The 23,996-nt window shown below is 32.0% G+C and overlaps 2 protein-coding genes across 3 annotated transcripts; both read left to right on the top strand.

The window, feature by feature from the left end:
* Nucleotides 1–5,153: 5,153 nt before the first annotated feature.
* Nucleotides 5,154–6,948, top strand: LOC107643305 (protein ALP1-like). Its single transcript, XM_088502310.1, has one exon. It carries the CDS (start codon nucleotides 5,246–5,248, stop codon nucleotides 6,767–6,769), a length of 1,524 nt encoding a protein of 507 aa, XP_088358436.1. The 5' UTR covers nucleotides 5,154–5,245; the 3' UTR covers nucleotides 6,770–6,948.
* Nucleotides 6,949–10,583: 3,635 nt separating this feature from the next.
* Nucleotides 10,584–20,710, top strand: LOC107643276 (serine/arginine repetitive matrix protein). 2 transcript variants are annotated; one of them, XM_016346874.3, is made up of 16 exons: nucleotides 10,584–10,878; nucleotides 11,945–12,013; nucleotides 12,776–13,301; nucleotides 13,377–13,653; nucleotides 14,233–14,528; nucleotides 15,601–15,783; nucleotides 16,043–16,786; nucleotides 16,873–16,967; nucleotides 17,052–17,111; nucleotides 17,201–17,289; nucleotides 17,486–18,037; nucleotides 18,218–18,292; nucleotides 18,635–18,705; nucleotides 18,839–18,896; nucleotides 19,293–19,554; nucleotides 19,642–20,710. In XM_016346874.3, exons 3-16 carry the CDS (start codon nucleotides 12,901–12,903, stop codon nucleotides 20,343–20,345), a joined length of 3,867 nt encoding a protein of 1,288 aa, XP_016202360.1. In that variant the 5' UTR covers nucleotides 10,584–10,878; nucleotides 11,945–12,013; nucleotides 12,776–12,900; the 3' UTR covers nucleotides 20,346–20,710. The 2 variants fall into 2 exon arrangements, with proteins under 2 accessions (XP_016202360.1, XP_016202366.1); XM_016346880.3 differs by having other exon boundaries at nucleotides 10,596–10,878; nucleotides 11,945–12,051.
* Nucleotides 20,711–23,996: the final 3,286 nt, after the last annotated feature.

A 23,996-nucleotide genomic window follows, 5' to 3' on the forward strand; every position in this document is an offset into this window, starting at 1 on the left:
ACAGGTACTTTTTCATAAATTGGCAAAAATACTTCCTTTTTCAATAAAATAAAATAATATACTATAGTGTGCTGACGTTGGATGACATGGGCAATGATGACAACAAGCATTGGGATAGATTTACTTTCAAACCGCGGTTTGAACTTTGAAGACATTCACTCATGATTAGCATGCATGTGATTATGATTATTTATTACTATTATTATAAGGTCAAAATTCAGCTTAACATTTGATTTTTTTTTTTTTTGGTTTTCAAACATTTGAAGATTTAGTGATTTACTAGTAATATAATGCTACCGACCACTTTCTTACTTCCTAATTCCTACTACTAATAGACCTGAAGTTTGATTTCCTTCTTATTTCTCACATAAGAAAACCATTCACACTTGACATAAATATATCATAGTACCAAAATAAAATATTTAAAAGATCTAGTTGTTGAATTAGTCTTTTGACTGCAACAAATTTTAAATTAAAGTATGAAGGTTTAAATCACCCCCCCAACCCCCCCCCCCCACCCAAAAATGCCAATTTTAGCTTTGTTGTTTGTAAAAGAAAAAGTTAAGACAATTTTGATTTAGGTTCAAATATTTCTAAAACTATTTTGTTGAAGTTCCTTCTTACATTATTTAGTTTGGTTTTCAAGGCATTTAATATATTTTGATACTTTGATTTAAGTAATTTATTATAGTTTTCAAGTATTTTTAATATGTACATTTATTTTTATTATATATAACGGAGATGTAAGGGGTGGGCGTTAAGAGAATTGATGTATAATTTTTTTTTTCAAAATATTTTTCATCTTTATACAAAATTATTTTATTAACTTATAACCCATGATATTTTGGTTTCAGCATAATATTTTTACCATCTTGAATAATTTCAATTTTATTATTATTATTATCCACATTTAGGACATAAAAAGATGGATACTATTAAGGGTGTTCATGTGTCGGATGAAAATCGGGTTTGTCCTGATCTATATTCGACTCTAAATATATATCGGGTCTATTTTTTAGATTCTAATTCGCTTTTAAACCCGATAAAATTTAAATATTTTCGGGCCACAACTATATCAGATCCAAACCGGGTAAAACCGAATCTTTAAAGCTTTAACAATAATTTATAAAGAAACTTATTTATGATGCACTTATTTATAACCGAAAAGTTGATATCCATATTTGAACTTGAATTTGTCTATAAATTCTAATTTAATGCTTCTTTGATCTATTTTCTAATTCAACAAGTGTGATTAAAAATAAAATAAAAAATTTATAATTAATATAACATAATATTAAAATTAATTTAGAATATATATCTTTTTTAGTTTTTTTATGGTGCACATGAGTCGAGTGAAATCAGATTCGTCTTTACCCGGATCCGGCCCGAAATAATGATCGAGTCTATTTTTTTAGACTATTATCCGATACTAGACTCAATAAAATCACACCAAATTAGCTTTTAAAATATTCGAAATCGAACCGAATCTTTGAATTGGATCGAACCATATGCACCCCTAGATAATAGTATCTATTAATAGGTTAATATATATAATGAAAATTGTCTTTTGTATCGTAGCCATTAAATTCAATTAGATTAAAGTTTAATTTGGATAAATAGTTTAATTAATTTAAAAAAAGCTCAGTTAATAAAAATTTATATTAAAAATAATTTATTTTGTACTTAATTTTTTAGTTTTAAAAATACTTATTTTTTTTAAAAATGATAAACAAAATTTTTATTATAAAAAAGTAATTTTTTTAACTTTTTCATAAGTAATTAAATTATTTTTTTAAAAGTTATAATTTAATTTTAAAAATTACACCAAATATTAATGTTATAATTTTTTATAAATTAAAAATTTAAAAATTTATTTAAAAATCTATTGATAGAAAAATAAAAGATAAACAAAAAAAATAAAGATTCAAACTGAATAAAAAAAGATATGTTAAAATTGAAATATAAGCAAAAATGATATATTGAAATTGAGTACAAAGAGAATCATTCTATTTTCTATCCAATTTCTTGATGCAACAAGAAAGGAACTCTTCAACATAACTTGTCAACGCTATAGTTTGGGAATTGAATCGAATGGATTCCTCAATCTTCTACCTAATTTCTCGATTCAACAAAAAGGGATTCATCAATCTCAATTGTCTACATTTTGGTTTCATTACAAAACCAAAAAAGTGTTTTTAAATTTCTAAATTATTCTGTATTACGATTACTTTTAGTTTACGAGGTATTTATAATCTCTTATTATATTAAAATATAGAAAATTTTGAGTCTACAAATATAAGATTCAATTTAGTAATTAAATAAACAAAATTAAAATATATCAAATTAAATTAAAAATATTCTAAAAATATAAACTAATATCTTTTAAATCATACTTAAATTTTTTATATCACGAACATTTAAAACACGTAATCTCGTATCATCTATTCAAACTGATCACAAATATGAGAGAACTGATTCAATTCAGTCATTCCATTGAACCTCACTCTTTTATAAGCTTTTATGAACCATTTCAAAATAGGTATAGAAGGAAACAAAATCTAATACATTTGAATCACGAGAGTTGTTGCTTACACACAATTTCTAACCATTAGACTATGATTAATTGTTTGTTTTTTTGTATCATATTAAAATATACACACTTATATTTAAAAGATTAAAATCTAGTTTGGGTAAATAGTTTAATTAAACTCATTTAAAAAAATTAAATAATAAATAGTTATATTAAAAATAGTTTATAAATAAGTTATTTTGTATTTGAGTTTTTAGTTTTAAAAATGTTTATTTTATAGAAATGTGATAAAAAGTTGTAGTATTATTGAAAAAGTTTTTTTTTTTTTAAATTTCTCTATAAGCTCTTAAATAACTTCTTAGAAAGTCGCAATTTAATTTTAAAAATTATACCAGACATTAATACTACTATTTTTTATAAGTAAAAAGCTAAAAAAAAAAATCACTTTTAAAGCTTTCCAAACGAATCCTAAAAATACAACTTAACGACTTTATACCATTTTTCTAAAATAATCTTTATATATTATTAATATTATTATTATACAAAATTAATTTAATTACCATTTGTTTACTAAAATAATAAATATATATAGGTAATTTCGGTATTTCATCAATATAGTTACAACATCATTAATCAACGATATTATATTTCGTACATAATTTTTTTAGGAAATTATTATAAAAATTAAATATCCTAATAAATGAATAATATAAAAAATTTAATTTTGATGTAGTGATAATATAAAACGTTTTATACAATTGTGTATTTACAACTATTTTTTTTAAATTATTATTCACATAATCAATATAAAATATGATTATTTTTACTAATATATTAAAATTAAATTCTTTCTAATATAAAAGTGAAGGATAAATTATAAAATGGTAATCAAAACATTGAAAACTGATCATATAAAATAGTAACTGATATTGTTTTCATTAATAGAAAAACCTGAATGGCAAATTATGTTTTCTTTCCTGAAAAGCAAGTTATCGTCAATATTGAGTAACAAAATTGCTTTAAAATATAAAAAATTATATATATTTATACATATTCTTTTATTTTTTTAATAGAATAATCAGTTATTGAAACAATTAAACATATAATAAGAGACTAATGAAACATTTTAATAATAATTTTTTTTACATGAATATATATATCCATTAAGTAACCAATGACTGATTATTTAAATTTACTAATAGTGGAAATGAAAACGGGCACGAAATTTCCAAGGAGGTATGTATGATTCTTTTTACTGATTGATCAATATTCGCACAAATAAATTTCAACCCTTGAAAAAAGCAATATTCCCACAAGTTCCCGATACTCCCTGTTCTTTCCCATAAGAATAAGAGTAGCTGACACATGTCAACACCTTCATTATTTTTAACACACAAATAAAAAATAAGAATCTTAAGTATTTATTGGATAAGTAAGAGCCTATTAATTAAATTTTTTTAAAAAAAATTTAAAATATAAGAATTTATATTAAAAGTAATTTATAAATAGATTATTTTATATTTAAAAAAATATTATTAAAAGTATTTATTTTAAAATTGTGTAATAAATATGAGTGATAAAATAATTTAAAAAAATTAAATTTTTTTAATTTTTTTCAAAAAATTTTAAATAATTTTTTAAGAAATTAAAAATATATCTAAAAAAATTATATTAAATAGTATTAATATGACTAAAGTACAAAAAAATAACTTTTGACATTTTTCAAAAGGATCCTAATTCACACAAATAGTTGTAACTTTTAAATAAAGTTTTAATAATATTCAAGTAACTATTTAGTATTTACATAAAAATAATAATTAATATTAAAAGACTAAGGATCCGTTTGAAAATTTCAAAAGTTACTTTTTTTTTAATTTTTAATTTATAAAAAATTATATTAATAGTGTTTGGTATAATTATTTTAAAAAAATTTTAATTTTTTAAAATGTTATTTAAGAATTTTTAAAAAAATTAAAAATGTTATTTCTCATATTTTTAAAAACTATTTTAATACATAATTTTAAAATAAAATTTTTATAATAAATTTTTAAATATAAAATAATTTATTTAAAAATTATTATTAATAAAAATTCTTATATTTTAAGTTTTTTTTTTTAAAGAATTTATTTAAAAAATTGAGGCATACTAAAAGAAGTAAAAACGAGTAAAAGTTACAAGATAGGCTATGACAATAACTAAGAGAACTAAAAACTTAGCATCTTAGCAATAAGTACAAGCTATAGTAATTAGTAAGATCCAAAAAGAAGAAACTGAATTTCGCAACTCCTTCATTTGTCCTCATCCTTATAATTCCTTACAGTTGCTTGCCTCATCCATCTTACAAGATTCCCCATTGACCAGTTGACCGAAGCTTCTCCCTCTTTTCTTATTATCATCCCTTATCCCAACGTTTTTCATTTCGAACGCGTTCGGATCCGAAAATATAAATAACTCCAAAAACCACCACGTTTCATTTTTTTTTTCTTTTTTGTTCCACCGAGTAGTAATACACGCGAGTCATAGTCAGAAGGTCAAAGCAAGTTTCACAAAGCCGAACGCGTTCACATTTGCACACACGCTTCCTCTCTCGTTGGTTCGTATAAAAAGTAAAACCAACCCCCCCTTTCTCTTCCAAAATTAAATTCTTCACCATTCACATTTCACATTCTTTGTTCACACTCCCAAACTTCGCCACCTTTTAATCCTTTCTTTCACATGGAAATTGGGTCAGCACCTCCAATTCTTACCCTCGAAGATTACTCTTACTTGTTCCCCGATATGGACTCTAATTTTCTCTCTCTCAACAAAAAACGTCAACAAGAGGAAGAAGAAGAAGAAGGAGATAATAATAATAATAATAATAATAATAATAATATTAATATTATTAATAATAGTAGTGGTTCTTCACTTAACGATTTACTCTCTTCCCTAATTCAATTTGATAACAAGGAAGTGATGGTGGATCCAGAAGAAATGAAGCCAACGATTCCGTTCAATCCTAACTACTTCGCAACAGCGTCGCAATTTCAAGGTCAATTCAACGAATTCAAGCTTGAAGTTGAAGGATTGGAAAATGATTATTCTGGTTCGCCGACGAAGAAGCCTCGGCGATCTGCGAATTCTCCGGATAATAATAATCAGGTGCAGGCGAGTGCAGGGTCGAGTTCCATGGTGCCGCAGCGGAGGCTATGGGTTAAGGACCGGTCCAAGGACTGGTGGGAGCGATGCAGCCACCCGGATTTTCCAGAAGAAGAGTTCCGAAGATCGTTCCGTATGAGCAAAGGAACGTTCGAGATGATTTGCAGAGAGTTAGATTCGGCGGTTACGAAGAAGAACACCATGCTTCGTGACGCGATTCCCGTTCGCCAGCGCGTCGCCGTCTGCATTTGGCGACTCGCCACCGGTGACCCGCTCCGACTGGTGTCGAAGCGGTTCGGACTCGGGATATCCACGTGTCATAAGCTTGTTCTTGAGGTTTGTTCTGCCATTAAAACGGTTCTCATGCCTAAGTTCCTTCATTGGCCTGATGAGTCTGTTATGAAGAAGAACAAGGAAGAATTCGAATCGGTTTTTGGGATCCCTGATGTTGGTGGATCAATGTACACTACACATGTTCCAATCATTGCTCCGAAGACTAATGTAGCTGCTTACTTCAACAAGCGCCATACGGAGAGGAACCAGAAGACTTCTTATTCCATAACCGTCCAAGGAGTGGTTGATCCAAGAGGAGTCTTCACTGATGTGTGTATTGGTTGGCCTGGTTCAATGCCTGATGATCAAGTTCTTGAAAAATCTGCATTGTTTCAGAGAGCTAGCAAGGGAAGCTTGAAGGATGTTTGGGTTGTTGGAAACTCTGGACACCCTCTCATGGATTGGATCTTGGTACCTTACACTCACCAGAACCTAACCTGGACTCAGCATGCTTTCAATGAGAAGATTGGAGACATACAAAAGGTAGCTAAGGGTGCATTCTCCAGGCTTAAGGGTAGGTGGTCTTGTCTTCAGAAGAGGACTGAAGTGAAGCTTCAGGATTTACCTGTTGTTCTTGGTGCTTGTTGTGTTCTTCACAATATATGTGAGATGAGGAATGAGGAGATGGATCCTGATTGGAGTTTTGATCTCTTTGATGATGAGATGGTGGCAGAGAATGGTGTTAGGTCTGCTGCTTCAGTGCAGGCTAGGGATCAGATTGCTCACTATCTGTTACACCATGGCAGGGCAGGCACCACTTTCTTGTAGAAGCTTTCTTTGTTTATCATCATTTCTAGTTGTTTTCTCTAGATTATTGCTGATTCTTTTGGCTATGTTTTGTTATAGTCACATTTGGGAATAAATAAAAAAAGGTTATAATATTGTAATGTTGTAGCACTATGTATAGGCCCAACCAATATATAAAAAGAAAAAGAAAAGTTTGGATACTGAATTTGATTGTTCCTTCTTCCTTATGTTGTCAAAGTTTCACTTTCACCACCCCCTCTCTTTTTTCTACTCAGTTGATGGTAAAACTGGCATGGCATGTGTTAACTTTCATATCTGATTCCGTTATTATGAGTTGTTCTACCTTGTCCCACAATGTTTGACCCTATATGAAGATGGAAACTTCATTGATGTGCTTTTGGCTTTTGGCTTGCTTGGTTTCCAATCTCAGACAATCATGTCTAAAGTTGAAGTTGATTGCTAATTCACTTATTCTAAGTCTTTTTTCATATCTGCACTTGATTATCATTGGTAATTTTGCATGTTGAAATGTACCTATTACCAAAAGAGTCATGTCTGTGGGTAATATCTGCTTATTGTATCATTGTATATGGAACACTATCTGGCTTCAGCATGCTTTTTGAACAGTCATATATGTAAATAATTTTTCAGCTGGATTGATTTTTTTTTTTTTTTTTTTTTTTGTATACCAACTACTCTGTGTTTAAATTTCCATCTGCCACTATAAACATTATAAAATTTTCTATTATTTTTTCTCTGCTTCATTCACACCCTGCTCCAACCTTTTCACACCAGAAAGCTCAATCTCTTTGAAGAGATTGGCCAATGGGGATGTTTCCCACTTTGCTTTCAGGGCTTAAATTAATTCCCCTCAATACCATGGACTGAAATTGCAAACTGATGACATAGACATAATCAAAGGTAGCATTGACTATTGTGGTTGACTAAGGCGTCCCATTATTAATTGCAAAAGACATTTAATATGCATGGTAAGTGCATTGACCTTGACTCTGTAGTTTGTAGTAGTTTAAGTATACGTAAACTTAATCTTCTTTTTTTTTTTTTTTCATTTTCCCCCCTTTACCACTAGCTAGTACTAGAACTGTAGAAGCATTGATAAAATGTTCTGCTTCCTGCTTATAATCTCTTAAGACCATGGTTTTTTCAAAGACAGTTTAGTCTGTGTGCACAACCATGATCTTGGAGTTTGCAAAAGAAAACACTACAAATAGAAGCAACACCTCAAGTCAATCTTGTCACTCACTCACATAAAATCATCAAATCCAGTTCATGGTTCCATTGGATGATGCAACACACAAGGACCTGATCAAGATAACTTAGTCAACGCCGTAAAGTATTAAATCTGGTTGGTGTCCTAAGTTAGCAGCAGCAGCAAATAGAATAGAATACTAACCCCAAAAGTCAATAGGTTAAGACTTTGGTTTGGTTACTTAATAATAGTACCAAAGACAAAGAGTTGAGACACATGTTTGGTCCCAAAAGATCAATGTTGGCTTCTACCAAGACACAGGTCCAACCAAACTTGTCCCACTGCAAAGAGATGTTAGTGTTAGTGAGGGACAGCCACAGAGGCACATAACTTTGCTTTAACCTATGCTTGGATTGATGGTTAATAATAGAATGGAGCATTATCCTTATTTTAATCTTGGAATAAAAATGGACTTTGTAAAATGCAGAGTTTTGATGAAATAAGAATTTATTCCATCATAAAATGACTCAATCATAATGAAAGCACATTATATTCCACTTCATGACATATTCACCTTAAAGTCTTAAACCACCAACCCTAACAACATCTTAGCTTGTTTTACACAACCACTTTTAACACTTCAAATGCCTCTCTACTCTTAACTCTTGTGTCATGTTCTTCAGAATGGGGTATCCTCAAACTATGATATTTTTCGTCCTAAACAATTATCAAAGCTCACCACATATGTCAGAATTTCTTGTGAAAGTACTATATGATTCCACTTGTGTTTTTTTAACATTTTATAAGAAAATAACTCACTACTTTTTTCTTCACATTTGTAAGAGTTTTATAAGCGTATAACAATAGCAATTATGAATTTGTGATGACGCCTATGAGTTGAAAAAATTATTTGAGTAAAAAAGTTGAAATCATATGATAACCTGGAATTTCGGATTAGTTTGTTTTGATGCCATTAATTTGTTAATTTTTTTTTTAATGTGTTTGGAAAAAATTTAATAATAAAAGATTAGAAAAATTAAAGAGTATCTTTTTTTAGAAGCTATAATTTGCATATTTTTTTTAAGATCTTTTTTATGTAAAAAATATTTTTAACATTATAAATAAAGAAAAAAAAACTTTTATAGTATGGTATTTAAGGGTTTGTTTGAGTGAATTTCTAAGAAAATATCTTTTTTCGAATTATCTTTTTTTAAAAGATCTTATAGAAAAGTAAAAGTAATTTTATGTTTGGATATCTCATATATATTTTTTTTTATTTATCAATTATATTTGGGTATAATGATATAAAAGTACTTTTTTGTTTATTTATTACATGAAAAACATCTTTTTTTTTAAGCAAAAAAAAGATCTTTTAAGAAAAGATATAAATTATAGCTTCTCAAAAAGATGTTTTTTTTTTTTTAAAAATTTTCTAGTACTTTTATTTTTACTACTAGAAATTTGCCAAACACGCTAAAAAATAAAAAAAAGATCCTTTTATTTTTTTCCATGTGATTTTATTTTTTATTTTTTATATAGCTGCTATTATTTTTATAGTTAGTTATAGCAAGTTTTTGGCCCCAATAAAAGAGGAGAAAATTCTAATAGAAGTAAAAAAAAATAAAAAATAGCAACAAAATATATATTGACGTACATTTTATATTTATTTTTTTATTTTTATCTACCATATCATACACAATAAAACAATAAACACTAACTACACAATAATTTCTTTGGCATTGCCATCAAGATTATTGTGAATTAAAATTTTATTACTATTTATCACATACAAGAACACGTTATGGGTGAAGATGAAGTAGAAAAAAATAGAACTAATAAAAGAGCAAATAAAGAATTAATTGCCTAAACAATTGTAATCTTAGTGATTGGGTTATAGAAAATCAACATTTAAAGTATTTGTTATCATCGTTGTTTTAATATCCATTTTTTGTGAAAAAAATGTATTTTTTGAGTTATTTATCCAAATGCTACAACTTTAAAATAAGTACTTCTATAACTAACAATCCAAACACAAGATAACTTATTTATAAGCTCCTATTAATAAAAATTCTTATTTTTTTTTTAAAATTTATTTAAGTTATTTATTCAAATTAGGTCTTATTATATTTTATATTAATGGCTTAAATTTAAAGTTTATAATTTAAGATTTAAGATTTATAACATTTAAAATTTAAAATTAAGAATTTAGTATTTAGAATTTAAATTTTAGAAATAAAAAAGTACACTCCTCACTTTTCCAGAATGTATTAATATTTATCGAAAAATATTTGGCATTATATCCTTTTTAATGAAGTCCCAATCAATTTTTAAAGAAATTATTGGTTATTATTTTATTTTACAAAAATATTATGTATATATAAAAAAGCAGCACTAAATTAATTTGTATATCGTCTAAACTATTGGTAAACAAGTTATTATTCAACTAAACTTTTAATTAAGTGTCCTAAAGAATTATAGAAACATTAGATATACCAAGAGATTAAATTTATTATATCATATTATAGCACATTGCATATGATTATGTGACACCATCTCAATAATCACATCACATGTTGGTAACTCATTGCCAGTTATATATACCGTATTAAAAGGTCGGTATCCCCAAAAACCCCCTGCAAAAATGGCAACACAAATTTCCTGAAAACAGAATGTATGGGCAAAAGAGTAATATCAAATTGGTCCAATTGTTGCCGATCAAAACACCGGTCTCCTCGTCCTCCATGGCTTCGCTTCGTACGAAATTGGAGGTCCAACTCAGGCAACTCAACTCTTCGCAACATTAATTTCCCAAATTCGAAGAAAAAAACCCCAAACCTTCGATTCCTTAAATTACCCAAATTCTCCATCCTCACCCAAAATTCCCCAATACCACTCTCTCATCATTGCAACGATTCAAAAGGTGTTCAATTTTGATTTCCTCCTTCGTTTATTTTTTCCCTGTTTTGATTCAGCTTCTAGGGTTTAGTCTCTTGCAATTTGGAATGCTTTTACTTGGGTCGTGGAGGTAGTTTGTTATTTATTATTATTATTTTTTATTTTTTTGGTTGATTCAACCCCTAGGGTTTCGTCTCTTACTTTTAATTTTTATTTATTTTTTAAATTGTGCTTCCAAGCAAATTGAGATGAAGAATATAAGGGGGGAAGGGGTGTTTGCTTGCATGGAGTTGCTACACTGTATGCAACACGAGCTATGCTGTTGATAGATGCAAATTTATTTTTCTGTTGATTTTTATCGGATTACCACTTTGGATAACAATTTACCAAAATTATATATTATATTATACTTTTTTTTTACTATTTCATAAATTAAAAAAATTTATTGAAGTTTAGAGTGCATAGTAATTTTTGTTAATGTGCCGCCATTGGGTAATAGGTTAGTAGATAATGTATTGTAGTGAACTTTAAGAGTATGAAGATGGGGTGAATTTTGGAAGGAAAAATTTTAAGCAGCAGAATGCATTTGATGTTACTGTCTGGACATTGAGAAAGTGGGTCTTTTAACTTCCTTTTTGGGTAATATTTTTTTGTGGGGTTAGAAATTGTGCTGATTATTTTAATTATTTGCATTCTGTCTGTTTTTATGCTAATGAAGCATAATTAATGTGATAGCGTTGGGGTTTGAAGTCCAGTCAGCATGACTGGGTGTAGTCATTGGTTTCCATGTGGTATGCTGTAAATAAATCTCCGTGGCATTTATAATGTGGATGATATAGATTTTCCATTATTCAAATTGAGCATTTATTTCTGTTAAACTATGTTCCTGTGTATGATCATGATGCTTGTTGGTAAAGTTCTGTCAATCGGACTTGCTTGTGATTGCATTTGTGACTTGCTTGTCAGCAGAGCACAATACTGGCTTATGTAGATTTGGAAAAACTTATACACATGTTTTGTACAGTTCATCTTTTCAATGTTTACATGGGTGTCCTTGTTAACAATATATTCCTTCATATAATAATCTGCAGCATCAAAAGATACCTACACTCACAACAAAGAGTGTTTGATGACATATTATTGCTGCTAAGAAGATTAAGGTCAGTGCTTTGCATCTCGCCTGGAAAGAATATTCATGGTATTTCTCATTCCATTGTGATTGAGGTAGTTAAATTGTTTACGTAATGTGAACTGTGAAGAGAGTTGCTATGAGAACATTAGGTCATCAGTCTTGTGCTATATGTTTTATTAAAAGTGAGTTTTTCGTCTCAACTCTTGGTGAGGTGTATACTGTACAGAGATGATAAAATAGTGATTTAAGGATGTGGACTCGTAGATAGTAATTTAATCCATTTTTTTAATTTATCAAGTAGATTGGTATTAATGGTATGCCTTTTTGATGACTTTTTGAGCATTTGTTTTAAGTAGTTTTTTATGAGAATCCAGTTGCTCTTAACTTTGAGATTTCTGTGGTTTGGTTTTTATGTTTGGAAATACCTTTATGAACATTGCCACAATATGGTTTTTCTTCTTTCTGAAAAAAAAAAAAGTAAGAAAAAATACAATGGAGCAATGTGGCTGCAGTTAGGAGAATGGCATAACTTTAACTATTCAGTTGAGTGCCATATGATGTGTTAGCATTTAGCGTTTAATATCTGGATTTTTTTTTTCTTCAAAAGACAAAAGAGGGGGGGGGGGGGCTGAAGTTGTTTCATTTTATGAATGGTGCTTTTGAGAATTACTACGTCAAGTCCTGATCTGCAGTTGCAAGACATTCATTCATGTGAAAATATTACATAAGTATCTTTGTATCTCATCAAGAAGAGTTTGATTTTTGTCTCTGATTATATTGACCATTTCAGGTGCTTTGTCCAATTGATTTCTGGTGATTTGGATTTGCCCTTTATGTGGCTTAGTGCCATATCTTTGTCATGCACTGCTCTCTGGCTTGTAACTTATACTCAAATGCTGTGTGCAAACTAGTGCAATGGCAACATCTAGCAAGTTTGATCCAACTTCCAGTAGCCCAGATAGACCATTGTACACTGGGCAGCGTGGATCCCACATGGCTGCTTCATTAGATAGATCAGGTAGCTTCCGTGAAAGCATGGAAAGTCCTATGTTGTCTTCTCTTACAAGCATGTCAAGAAGCAGCTCTTCAGCAACACATGGGGATGTGGTGAACTTCTTCAATTGTGTGAACTTTGATCCAAAATTGATAGCGGGAGAGCACAAGTCTAATCGTCAAGTAGATTATAAACGGCATGTAAATGTTGCACTTGGAATTTCACCTGATGAATCTCCGTCTAGTTCTTCAAAAGGCAAGCTAGTACCAGAAGAAATCAAACGATTGAAGGATACCTTGTATGCAAGCCATTTGAAGGCGAGGTAGTTTTGTAGGTTTTTGCTATGTGTTAAAGTTATGCATGTATAAATAAGTAGTAATATTTGATTATTCAACAGGGAACGTGTGAAAATGTTCAGTGACGCCTTATCAGTATTCCACAAGGTTTTCCCAAGTATAACTTCAAAAAAGAGATCTCGGGCTGAAGGGTTTTCTAGTGATCGATCCAATGCCATCTTAGGTGATCGGACAGTCTTGGGGCCAAGCATAAGTAAGGTCGGAATTCAAGGTCATGCGGCCACAGGTACTTTTGAACTTGAGCAGCAAAAGTCAGAAGAACGGACCAAAAATCCTGTTCCTAACAAGCGCACTCGAACTTCTATGCTTGATGCCAGGGTATGTGTCTTTGGTCCGCCTCCCATTCTTTTTTGCCAGTATTAACATTGAACGGATTTGACTCCTTTAAGTAGCTCCTATTTTGCTTATCCCGTTCTTTACTGTTCTAAAGTAAATATTGCATGTTTATAGTTGGTATAAGCTCTATAGTCTATTTTGGAATATTTGTTCTTCATATATACATGGAAAACTACTTTTGTTGAAGTCTACCTCTTCAAAGTTTGCTTATTAGAGCATTTATTTCTTGGTGCTCTGGAAGATATCATCCTTGTATGTACTTATAATTCGTGAAAGTATTTGTGTGTTAATATATTGTGTTGCTATCCTTTTAAGCTTGTATGTAGTGCTTCATGTGCTTTGAGTTGGTTTCTGCCGTTCGCATTTGTTCTCTGAAAGATGGAATACAGAGAATTCTTTCTGTCTTTCTTTTTCTTTTACCCCAGTTTTTCTGTTCTCAGAAGGCATATGTGTGTGTTGTGGCTTTATGCCTTTATTCTTTCCATGGAGAGTCAGCTTTCATATTGGCATGGGAATTCCTTAAAACTTGTTGAGTAAAGCTGATTTGTTGATGAACTGCAGATGGATGTGCGAACCAATCCTCTCGTCAGGCCATCTGGGCCTGTTGATAGAGAAAAGGAAATGCTACGGATTACCAACAGTGGTGCTGTTCAGGGTGAGGAACGAACCTTACCTATTGGAGGTGATGGTTGGGAAAAGTCAAAAATGAAGAAGAAGCGTTCCTGCATCAAACTAGATGGTTCTCCGAACACATTGACAAAACCTGTTAACACCTTCCAGGAAACTAAACAGGGAATGCAACAAAGACTTGTTGCTGATGGCCGGTCAAAATTGAGTAACGATTCTCATTCTTTCAGGTATGAATATGTTGCGTACATTGCAGTTTTCCTTGTAGTATTTTTTTCCCAATATAATATATTCTTTTCAAAATTAAAGAATGATGGCAAAAATGTATGTATTGTGGAAAGAGCTGGAAGGCAAGAAAACAAAAAGAAGGCAAAAATAAATAAATAAATACTTTTAGCAGCTCTCTTGGTAAGTTGGTAGGATGTGTCAAATTTGTGCCATACACAAAAATTTGAGTTTGGTTAAGCTCTAGGCATATCTATGTAACTCCAATTTTTCAAAGCAGGCAATATATAAATATATAACTATAAATATATAACTAACAAAATTATGCTCACGGTATATACTAAAAGCTGACGAAAAGTAAATACTCAATACATTTTTCATTTCAATATTTAGGTCATTTTTTATTTTCTTATAAAATTAAGAAAAAATTGTGGGTTAGCCATGACTACTGTACGTCATGTTGTAGATCCACTGGTAACCATGCCGAAGATACAGCACATAAAAATGCCTTACCTGTGAACTTGCACCATATTTTGCTAATGTAAATTGAAACTTCTACATTTTTCAGGTTTTGTATAAACCATTATTCTTTTAAAGGTTCTTTGCTATTCACTTATTCTAATGCTAGATATTAGGGGGCCAAACCAAATGGTAAAAGTAAATGAAATTTGATATGGTAAGAATCTTTCTATTGTGTTCGGATACAAATTGAATAATGACCCCTTCTTTCGGTTAATGCTAATTTGTTAAAATTTTCTTTTTATGGATATATATATATATATATATATTGAAGAATAAAATTAATTTGTAGGAGACAACTGTTTGGGGGTTGTCTCCAGATAATGTATATGCAAAAGGATTTACTTCAAAACTCACATGATTTTGATTATTATTGTGAGTACTTTGCTAGGTTGTTTCTGATTATAAAGATCAAAATTCGCATATTGAACATATCATGTACTGTTTTTCTTGCTATGAGCAGGAGTTTTTTCCTTTTTTTTAATGATTCAATTCCGTTTTGATTATCCTGATATGATCTAGCCTAAAAATACAATATTTTTCTGTGTCTTTCTGTAGGCCAGGGGTATCTAATGGAACTGTTGGAAGTGGAAAATCAGATGGCATCTCTCAACAGACTGGGTTGGCCATCCGTACCTCTACCCCTAGAAATGACCAAGATAATAGTTCCCTTGTCAACGAGAGGCGGGGTCGTCCTGCTAGTTCAGACAAGGAAAAGGTGAACTTCAAAGCTGTTAACAAGTAAGTGCAAATCATTGAGCCCTTTTTGTTTTATAGTTCTACGCTTCTTTTGGTTATAATCATCATCCTTGATGACATCCCCCCCTCCCCCCCAAGTTTGTCGCCGCTGCTTGTTGCTTTCTCCTAATTTTCTTGTTTTGTATGGGGTTGTTCAGTTTTTTCTTCGTTGTGTGCTTCGACACCTTGTGACTATAGTTCAAATGTCTTTTGATATTTATTTTGTAATTTATTCAATGTCTATGCTTTGTTCTATGCACAGGGCAACTGTTCGAGATGAATTTAATTCAGCTAGCCCCACCTCTGGTACAAAGATGAATTCTGCTATTCGGGCCCCACGATCAAGTTCAGGAGTTGCCCCCAAGTTGTCACCAGTTGTCCATAGAGCAGCTGTTCCTAATGACTGGGAGCTGTCTCATTGCACCACAAAGCCTCCTGCTGGTGTTGGTACAAACAATCGGAAACGTGTGGCATCAGCACGGTCATCTTCCCCACCTGTTGTTCACTGGCAAAGGCCACAAAAGAGCTCTCGCACTGCCAGAAGAACAAATTTCATGCCCACTGCTTCAAATAACGATGAAGCTCCTTCTTCGGATGCTGTCTCTGATGTGGCTGGTAATGATGCTGGGCTAGGATTTGCCAGACGCTTGGTTGGCAATTCGCAACAAAATAAATTAAAGGGCGATACTTCATCTTCAGCTGCCTTATCTGAAAGTGAAGAGTCAGGGATGGCTGAGGTTAAACCACCAAAAGAGAAGAGCAGGAAATCAGAAGAGATTGAACAGAAAGGTGGACAAAACATTCAAAAGGTGTCTAACTTGGTCTTGCCAACAAGAAAGAATAAGATTATATCTGGAGAAGAACATGGAGATGGTGTTCGAAGGCAGGGAAGGACAGGACGGGGTTTTACTGCCTCAAGGTCTCTGGTGCCAATGACATCTGAAAAGCTTGGAAATATTGGAACTGCAAAACAACTTAGAAGTGCAAGACTAGAGAAGAATGAGAGGTTCAACTCTGTTTAAATAGTTTAAGTTGTTCAGTGATTTTTTGGTTGCACATTAACGTTTTATTGCATTTATGAAATCCTTGCAGCAAGGCAGGTCGTCCACCAACGAGGAAACTTTCTGACCGTAAAGCCTATGCACGTCAGAAGCCTACTGCTGTTAGTGCAGCAGCAGACTTTATTGGTACTAGTTCCTGTTTAAGATCAATTGACTGAAGTTTTCACTGTGACTGCATATAGTTATTCACTTTTGGTTTTATTGGTTTAGTTGGGTCAGAAGATGGACAAGAAGAGCTGTTGGCTGCTGTAAAGGCTGTTATCAACTCTGGTATGTGTCTTACTACATACTATCTTATTTGTTGCCCATATGTGTTCTTCTGGTGGAGTAGTTTTGAAGAGAAAAAAATATTGGTGCAGCTCGTGCCTTTTCCAGCCCGTTCTGGAAGCAGATGGAGTCTTTCTTCAGTTTAATATCTGAGGATGATATTGCTAACTGGAAGCAGAAGGTACTTTTCTTTACCTTTAGAAAGAGTGACAAGTTTCTTTTGCTTATAATGCTCTAATGGTCTGTAAATAAACTTTCTGTTGTCAATTTAAGCATAATTAAATTTACTCGAAAAGTTGGATTTTTTGAGAGAAAGCTGTAATAGGACCAAATTAATCAAATTTTGATACTTTTTTAACATGTCATTTGGCATGTAGGAAAATCTTGAATCAAGCACACCGATGCATACCGATGAAACCATTGGTAATGGATTTGGGCTGAATGGTTTTGAAAGAGATGTTGGCCTTGATGCTCAAAGGAGTACTGGAATTATTGCAGAGCAGTTACAACCATCTAAAGGAGATCATAGTTCAACTCCTCTCTATCAAAGGCTTATAGCAGCATTAATCTCAGAGGATTGTGATAGTGGAAGTGAAGATTTCAAGTTTGATGCATACGATGCTGAATTTGAGACCGACGGGGAGTTTGAATTGAATGGCTTGGATTATCGATCACGAACTAATTCTCAGTTTAGTTGTCATTCTGCTTATAATGGTTATCGGATTTTTGGGAATCCAGAACATGATGAAGGTGAAAATGATGTAGTTCGTATTCCATCAACTGGGTTAAATTCAAGCCTTGCTAACTCTGTAAATGGGTTACTCCATGATAAAGTATCAAGATGTTCAGAGCTGCAATATGATAGCTTAGATATTAATGATAAGCTTCTTTTGGAGCTTCAAAGCATTGGAATTGCCCTGGAACCAGTGGTAAGCTTATGTGCCAAATCCGATGAATTTAACTAAACTGTTCTGGTTTGTTCTGCATTCCAACTGGAAGTCTTCTTATTGATGTAACCATTGGATTTATTGTAAGATGTTTTTGGTTTTTATAATTAAATCTTTTTGCATGCTAGTATGATGCTTATTGATTTGCTTTTCTTTTTCAAGCCTGAAATGTCACACACAGATGATGAACGAATAATGGAGGATATTGCTAGGTTAGAGGAGCTTTACCAAGGACAGGTACTGAATGAAGCTGAGACCAAGTTATATATTTACCCATACTTAGGATTTGTTATGTAATAGTTATACATTCAATATTTATGTTAGTTTTGTAAGATGGTAATCAGAAGTGGGCCCCTTATGGGGGCATGGAGGAGAAGGGAAGGGAAAGGAAATTAATATGAAGGGATTTTTTAGGAATCTTACCATGCTACTCTCCCCACATACCAACTGACATGGGACTATCATTTTCCAAGTTTATTGTAAATATGTGGGCTTGGTTCAGAAGTTTCATTCAACATTGAAATTAACTTCATTTTTAATATGCAATTCACTTTATGATCTTGCTTCTTGAATATTCAGGTTTCGAAGAAGAAAGACATGCTAGATGGATTGTTGAATTCTGCCACAGTGGGAAAAGAACTTCTAGAAAAGTAATTGCAGCGTCATTTATGATTTATTTGTTTTGAATAAAAATAAAAAATTACTTATACCCTTATCATTTGCTTAGTTTAAGCATTTTTAGCCTACAATGTGCTCATGAAAATGCTAATTTCTGGTTAACAGGGATTTTGAACGACGTGCCGTGGAAAAACTCATTGTAATGGCTTATGAGAAGTACATGGTAATCTTCCTAACATATAGTGTGACTCCCCTTATTCATATAATGTTACCATTTACTAGTGGAAAGAGGGAGTAAAATATCAAGATATAAATTCAGACATGATATATTGACATATTCCAAGGCAAACTATCTTGTGTGTAGTCCAAAGAATTACGAGCATTAGGGGAATTTTACCTGTGGTAGCCAACTAGGCTCAAGCCTTGGAATTCAGTGGACTCTGTATACTGATGGTTTGGATTACCTTTTTATGATATCATTAGAAAAAAAAAAAACTCTCTGTTGGAGAGGCAGTGGATATGCATTTTTACCTGTGATTGAAGGGGCTGTTTTCTGTGCTTAAAACCTGTGACCATTAGGTCATATGGCAAAGTGTACTGACAAATGGTTTATTGACAGGCTTGTTGGGGTCCTGGTACCTCGGGTGGGCGAAATTCAAGCAACAAAATGGCCAAGCAAGCTGCATTGGGATTTGTTAAGCGGACATTGGAACGGTGCCATCAGTTTGAAGATACAGGCAAGAGCTGCTTCAGTGAGTCTTCGTTCAAGGATATGTTCATTGCTGCTGCTACCCAGCTTAATGCTGTCCGGCAATTAGATGGAATGGAGGCTGAATCCTCAAAACCATATGTTTCTCCCCTTACTCTGGAAGCAAGAACAGGTGTGTTCTGCATTACTTTATTTAATAGCTGCTCTAATCTGCTTGCGTTGGCTGTGTTCAGTGCCATCATTTTGTTTCTTTTTGCAGCCTCCATGGGTTCACAGCAGAGCCCTTCACAATTTAGTCAGAATTTGGATAACCATGATCTAAGTTCATCAGATATGTTCCCTGCTATAAATCATTCATCTGAACAAAATGGTGGGAAGGAGGACCTCTGGTCAAATAGGTTGAAGAAGAGGGAATTGTCCCTTGATGATGTTGGTGGTACAATAGGTACTTCAAGTGCTCCTGGCATTGTAAGTTCTCTAACAAGCAGTGCAAAAGGAAAGAGAAGTGAGAGGGATAGAGATGGAAAGGGACATGGCAGAGAGGTGCTATCTAGAAATGGAACTACAAAAGTTGGTAGGCCTGCATCATCCAGTGCTAAGGGAGAAAGAAAATCCAAAGCAAAGCCTAAGCAGAAAGCAACACAGCATTCTGTTTCAGTCAATGGCCTCGTTGGCAAGTTATCAGAGCAGCCTAAAGCAGCATTGCCATCTGGTTCAAAATCAAATGAAACGTCTACTAATAGCAATGCCAAGGAAAAGGATGAGTTTGGCTTGGGTGGTTTGGATGAACACGAGCCTATAGATTTGTCCAACCTACAGCTACCAGGAATTGATGATCTTGCTGACCAAGGTCAGGATCTTGGTTCATGGTTGAATATTGATGACGATGGATTACAAGATAACGATTTCATGGGCCTTGAAATTCCCATGGATGACCTTTCAGACTTGAATATGATGGTCTGAAGCTGCTTTCTTTGTATAGTCCTGTTCATTATACCAATAACAAAGGAAAAAGTACTTATAAGAAATGACTAGTCACATAGGATAGTCTTATGGCTAATCCTGTCCACAATTAGGTTATATAGATTCTTTGGTAGACTCTCCAAGTTGGTTTTGAGTGACCTTTCCATCTGTTTCAGATTTTGCTCGTGTCGAAATTCGTGACTTCCACTGTAAAGATCTTTTTGTTCTAGGTACAATTTAGTATTTCTAGTAGATTATATGTTAGCCACAGTACCCTGGTTGTAGCTCTTACAAATCAGAGACAAGGCCCCTTGTACATACATTTAATATTTCTAATAAAATCAGCTTTTCATTTTCTGCAGTAACATCAGGTTGCAATCTTCTGTTGGCCATTTCAACCCTTTCCCCCCTTCTTCCTTATATCATTTTCCCTTTTATTCTGAGCATAGGATTTTTGTTGGTACTTTGAGCTCTGCAGATATGAAGTTGAGTTGTTTATGTATCGAGGTGCAGTCCAGATTTTTAACTTTTGTGCAGAAAAGCGGTGGCATTTATGCTTCATCAGATTAGCAGATTCTGGTTAACTTTCATCATCAGGGTGTTAGATTTATTAGCTGCAAGAATAAAGCGCTCTGTTTCTATTTTTATCAATTAAAGGTTTTGAAAGTGAACCTGGTTTACACATTTTGCCTGATCTTTTAATAATCATAAAAGATCATTACAAAGCATTGAGAGTTCAGATATCCTTGTTTGACTCAAGATGTTGAAGATTAACCAGGCATCTTGTTGGTAAGTAATCTCAGATATTCTTGGCATGATTAGTGCTTGGACAAAATTTTTATTTAAGTAATTGAGCTGCAAGCTGAATCCTTAATGGAATTCCCAATTTCATATCATTTTCTAAGTTCTGATATGATTTTAGTTAAACAATCTTGCTGTGATCTTGTATAAAAATTCGGTTGGAACATAAATGTTCAAGTTAACTTGGATGGTATGTTGTCCATGTATAACTTAACTCACATGATTGTCTTTCTCCTTACACTTGAGTTCCTCATGATATATTTGACTTGATGCTGCTGGAGTCAGATTTCTGCTCTATATATTGGGACTTGATGAGAATCTGTCAGAACCTTTGACATTTATCCAAGAAACCCTTGAAGAACCTTTCTGGTGTTTCTTCTAAGTTCCAACAGACATAGGGATCATGTTCTTCCTTGTTAACTATCCAATAATATTCTTTTTTTGTTCAATTAGCAAAATCTTTATTTCAATTTAATGGCATTAAACATGGTAACATGCAGAAAGAGAAGACATAAGAGAGAGAAAGGGATGAATGATTGGAGGAGTGAATATGATATGGTCGGTTGGTCAGCTCCCAAGATGGAGAGAGACAACACGTGGAGATAAACTGAAGGCTGTTGAACCTCTCTTCATCTGTCACTGCCTTTCGGCACAAACCTATATGCATAAATAATGCTAACAGCATTAAGGAATGATGATATCATCATCATCTGTATATGAATAAAACAATTCTAATATTTTTATTTTTTATTATTTATTTTTAAGAACAAACTTTTAAATATTAATTTTTTATTGAGTAAAGTACTAAATTAGTCCCCTACGTTTTGGCGTAATCCTGTTTTGGTCCTTAAGGTTTAAAGTATTCTATTTGAATCTAAAAAAGTTTCATTTAGTTTTAATTTAGTCCCACCTGAGGTCAAAGATAAATAATTAAGAAAATGTCCTACATGACAGCAGTATAAGAACAAGGTCGATAATTTGGAGAATAAGTACAAGTTCCAGAGGCACAAAATCAACGTGGATGCATCAATAGTCAATACATGTATTTAATATTTTTTAGTTTTATAAAAAATATTTCATTTTAATTATAAAAAAAATGATAAATAAATATATTGATGCATTTACGGTTGATTTTGTGCCTCTGGAGTTTGTAGTTATTCTCTAGATTATCGACCTTATTTTTATACTACTGTCATATAAGATATTTTGTTAATTATTTATCTTTAACTTCTGGTGGGACTAAATTGAAGCTAAATGAAACTTTTTTGGATTCAAATAGGACACTTTAAACCTTAAGAAGCAAAACAGAATTACGTCCAAACGTAAGGAACCAATTTAATACTTTATCCTTTTCTATTTAATAACTTAGGAGATGTTCATAATAATTATAATTAAAGACTTATCATTAGGAGAATGAATTATTTACCCGACAACCTTACATTGAAGAGAAAGAGGTTAAAGACTTAAAGAGAATCTGTAGGATATATCTTCTTAGGAGCATGGGAATGGCAAATGCCAATGTTGTACGCGTCAACTGTCACTGCTTCACTTCACTTTGTTACGTTTGGTTTTATAATTCACAGTTTTTTGTTGTCTCTGTCAGTTCATGCATCTCTCTCTTACAACATTACCTCATTCTCTCTTTTCTATATACAGCAAACCTTTTTCTTCCATTTTTTCCATTTGCACGCACCCCATCTGCACCTATATATTTATTTTATTGTTTTTTATTATATAATAATTTCGTACATCTCCCTTGGTGCTGAGCTTCTCGATTCTCTCGCCCATGCACGTGGCCTCCTCGTACTGGCCTTTCTGCTTTTCCTTTCCTTGTTTTCCGAAATTTTCCATTATTTTATTTAATAATATAATAATACACATCAAAATCAGTCATTAAAATCAATTACTAAGGCTGCGCTTGTTTCTAAGAATAGGACACTGATGGACAGAGATACAAAATTTTGTATTCTTATATTCTATTTGGTGATAAATTAGAACAAATTATGAAAATCTAATTTATTCTCATTTTTCTCATTCAAAAAATTTGAGATGAAAAATATAATAATAAAAAAATATAATTATGAAAAATTAACAAAAATAATAAAAAAAAATGAAAAATAAGTTGTGTCCTTTATTAGTGTCTCCATATCCTTCCTGTCAGGATGGACACAAAATACACTAATTCAGTGTCTCTGGACACACTGTCTCTGTCTATGTCTCTTCTGTCAAACATAATTTTGTGTCTCTCTGTCCATGTCTCAGTATCCTGTCTTTGTAAACAAACGTAGCCTAAATTATTTTTGTATAAATATATATGTGATTTAATTTATTTTCTATGTGTATTAATATTCTAATATATATTTTATATTGGTGATTGACTTTAGTAACTAGTTTTAATATACATATAACATAATCGATATAATAAAGTTCTTTTAAAATAAAAAAAGGTTTTAGAAGTAATATATTTTAATGAAAAATTCGAAATAATTATTGATTAGCAATGTATTTAAGTAAAGCAATGTTGTCGATTGTTCAACATTTGATCTTTGATTAATTAATAAATTAGCTAATGATGACTATGCTTGTAATAATAAAAGATAATATGGTCCGTCCATAATGGATGAAAGAGAGAAGGGGTTGAATTTTAAGATTAGAATGACTTCCACGTCTTAATCTTGTATTGGTAGTTTAAAGAAATGCTTTCTTTAAATAATGATGTAACCAAACTCATCAACCAAAACACAAAAAGATAGGGCTAGGTGTCAATTTCTTGCATAATCCTACCATAGCAGAAAGAGAATAAAATAAATGTCATGCCTAATTACATTACATAATACATTTTACTTTTTT

Source organism: Arachis ipaensis, chromosome B1 (genome assembly GCF_059453495.1).
Source record: "Arachis ipaensis isolate K30076 ecotype BB chromosome B1, ASM5945349v1, whole genome shotgun sequence".
NCBI lineage: Eukaryota > Viridiplantae > Streptophyta > Magnoliopsida > Fabales > Fabaceae > Arachis > Arachis ipaensis.

What these genes read in the sequence shown, in the direction of transcription:
- LOC107643276 (XM_016346874.3), top strand. Translation starts at nt 12,901, where the DNA reads ATGGCAACATCTAGCAAGTTTGATCCAACTTCCAGTAGCCCAGATAGA. An exon ending in GCAAGCCATTTGAAGGCGAG is followed by an intron (nt 13,302 to 13,376) that starts GTAGTTTTGTAG and finishes ATTATTCAACAG; the next exon opens with GGAACGTGTGAAAATGTTCA. An exon ending in TGGCTTATGAGAAGTACATG is followed by an intron (nt 18,897 to 19,292) that starts GTAATCTTCCTA and finishes GTTTATTGACAG; the next exon opens with GCTTGTTGGGGTCCTGGTAC.
- LOC107643305 (XM_088502310.1), top strand. Translation starts at nt 5,246, where the DNA reads ATGGAAATTGGGTCAGCACCTCCAATTCTTACCCTCGAAGATTACTCT.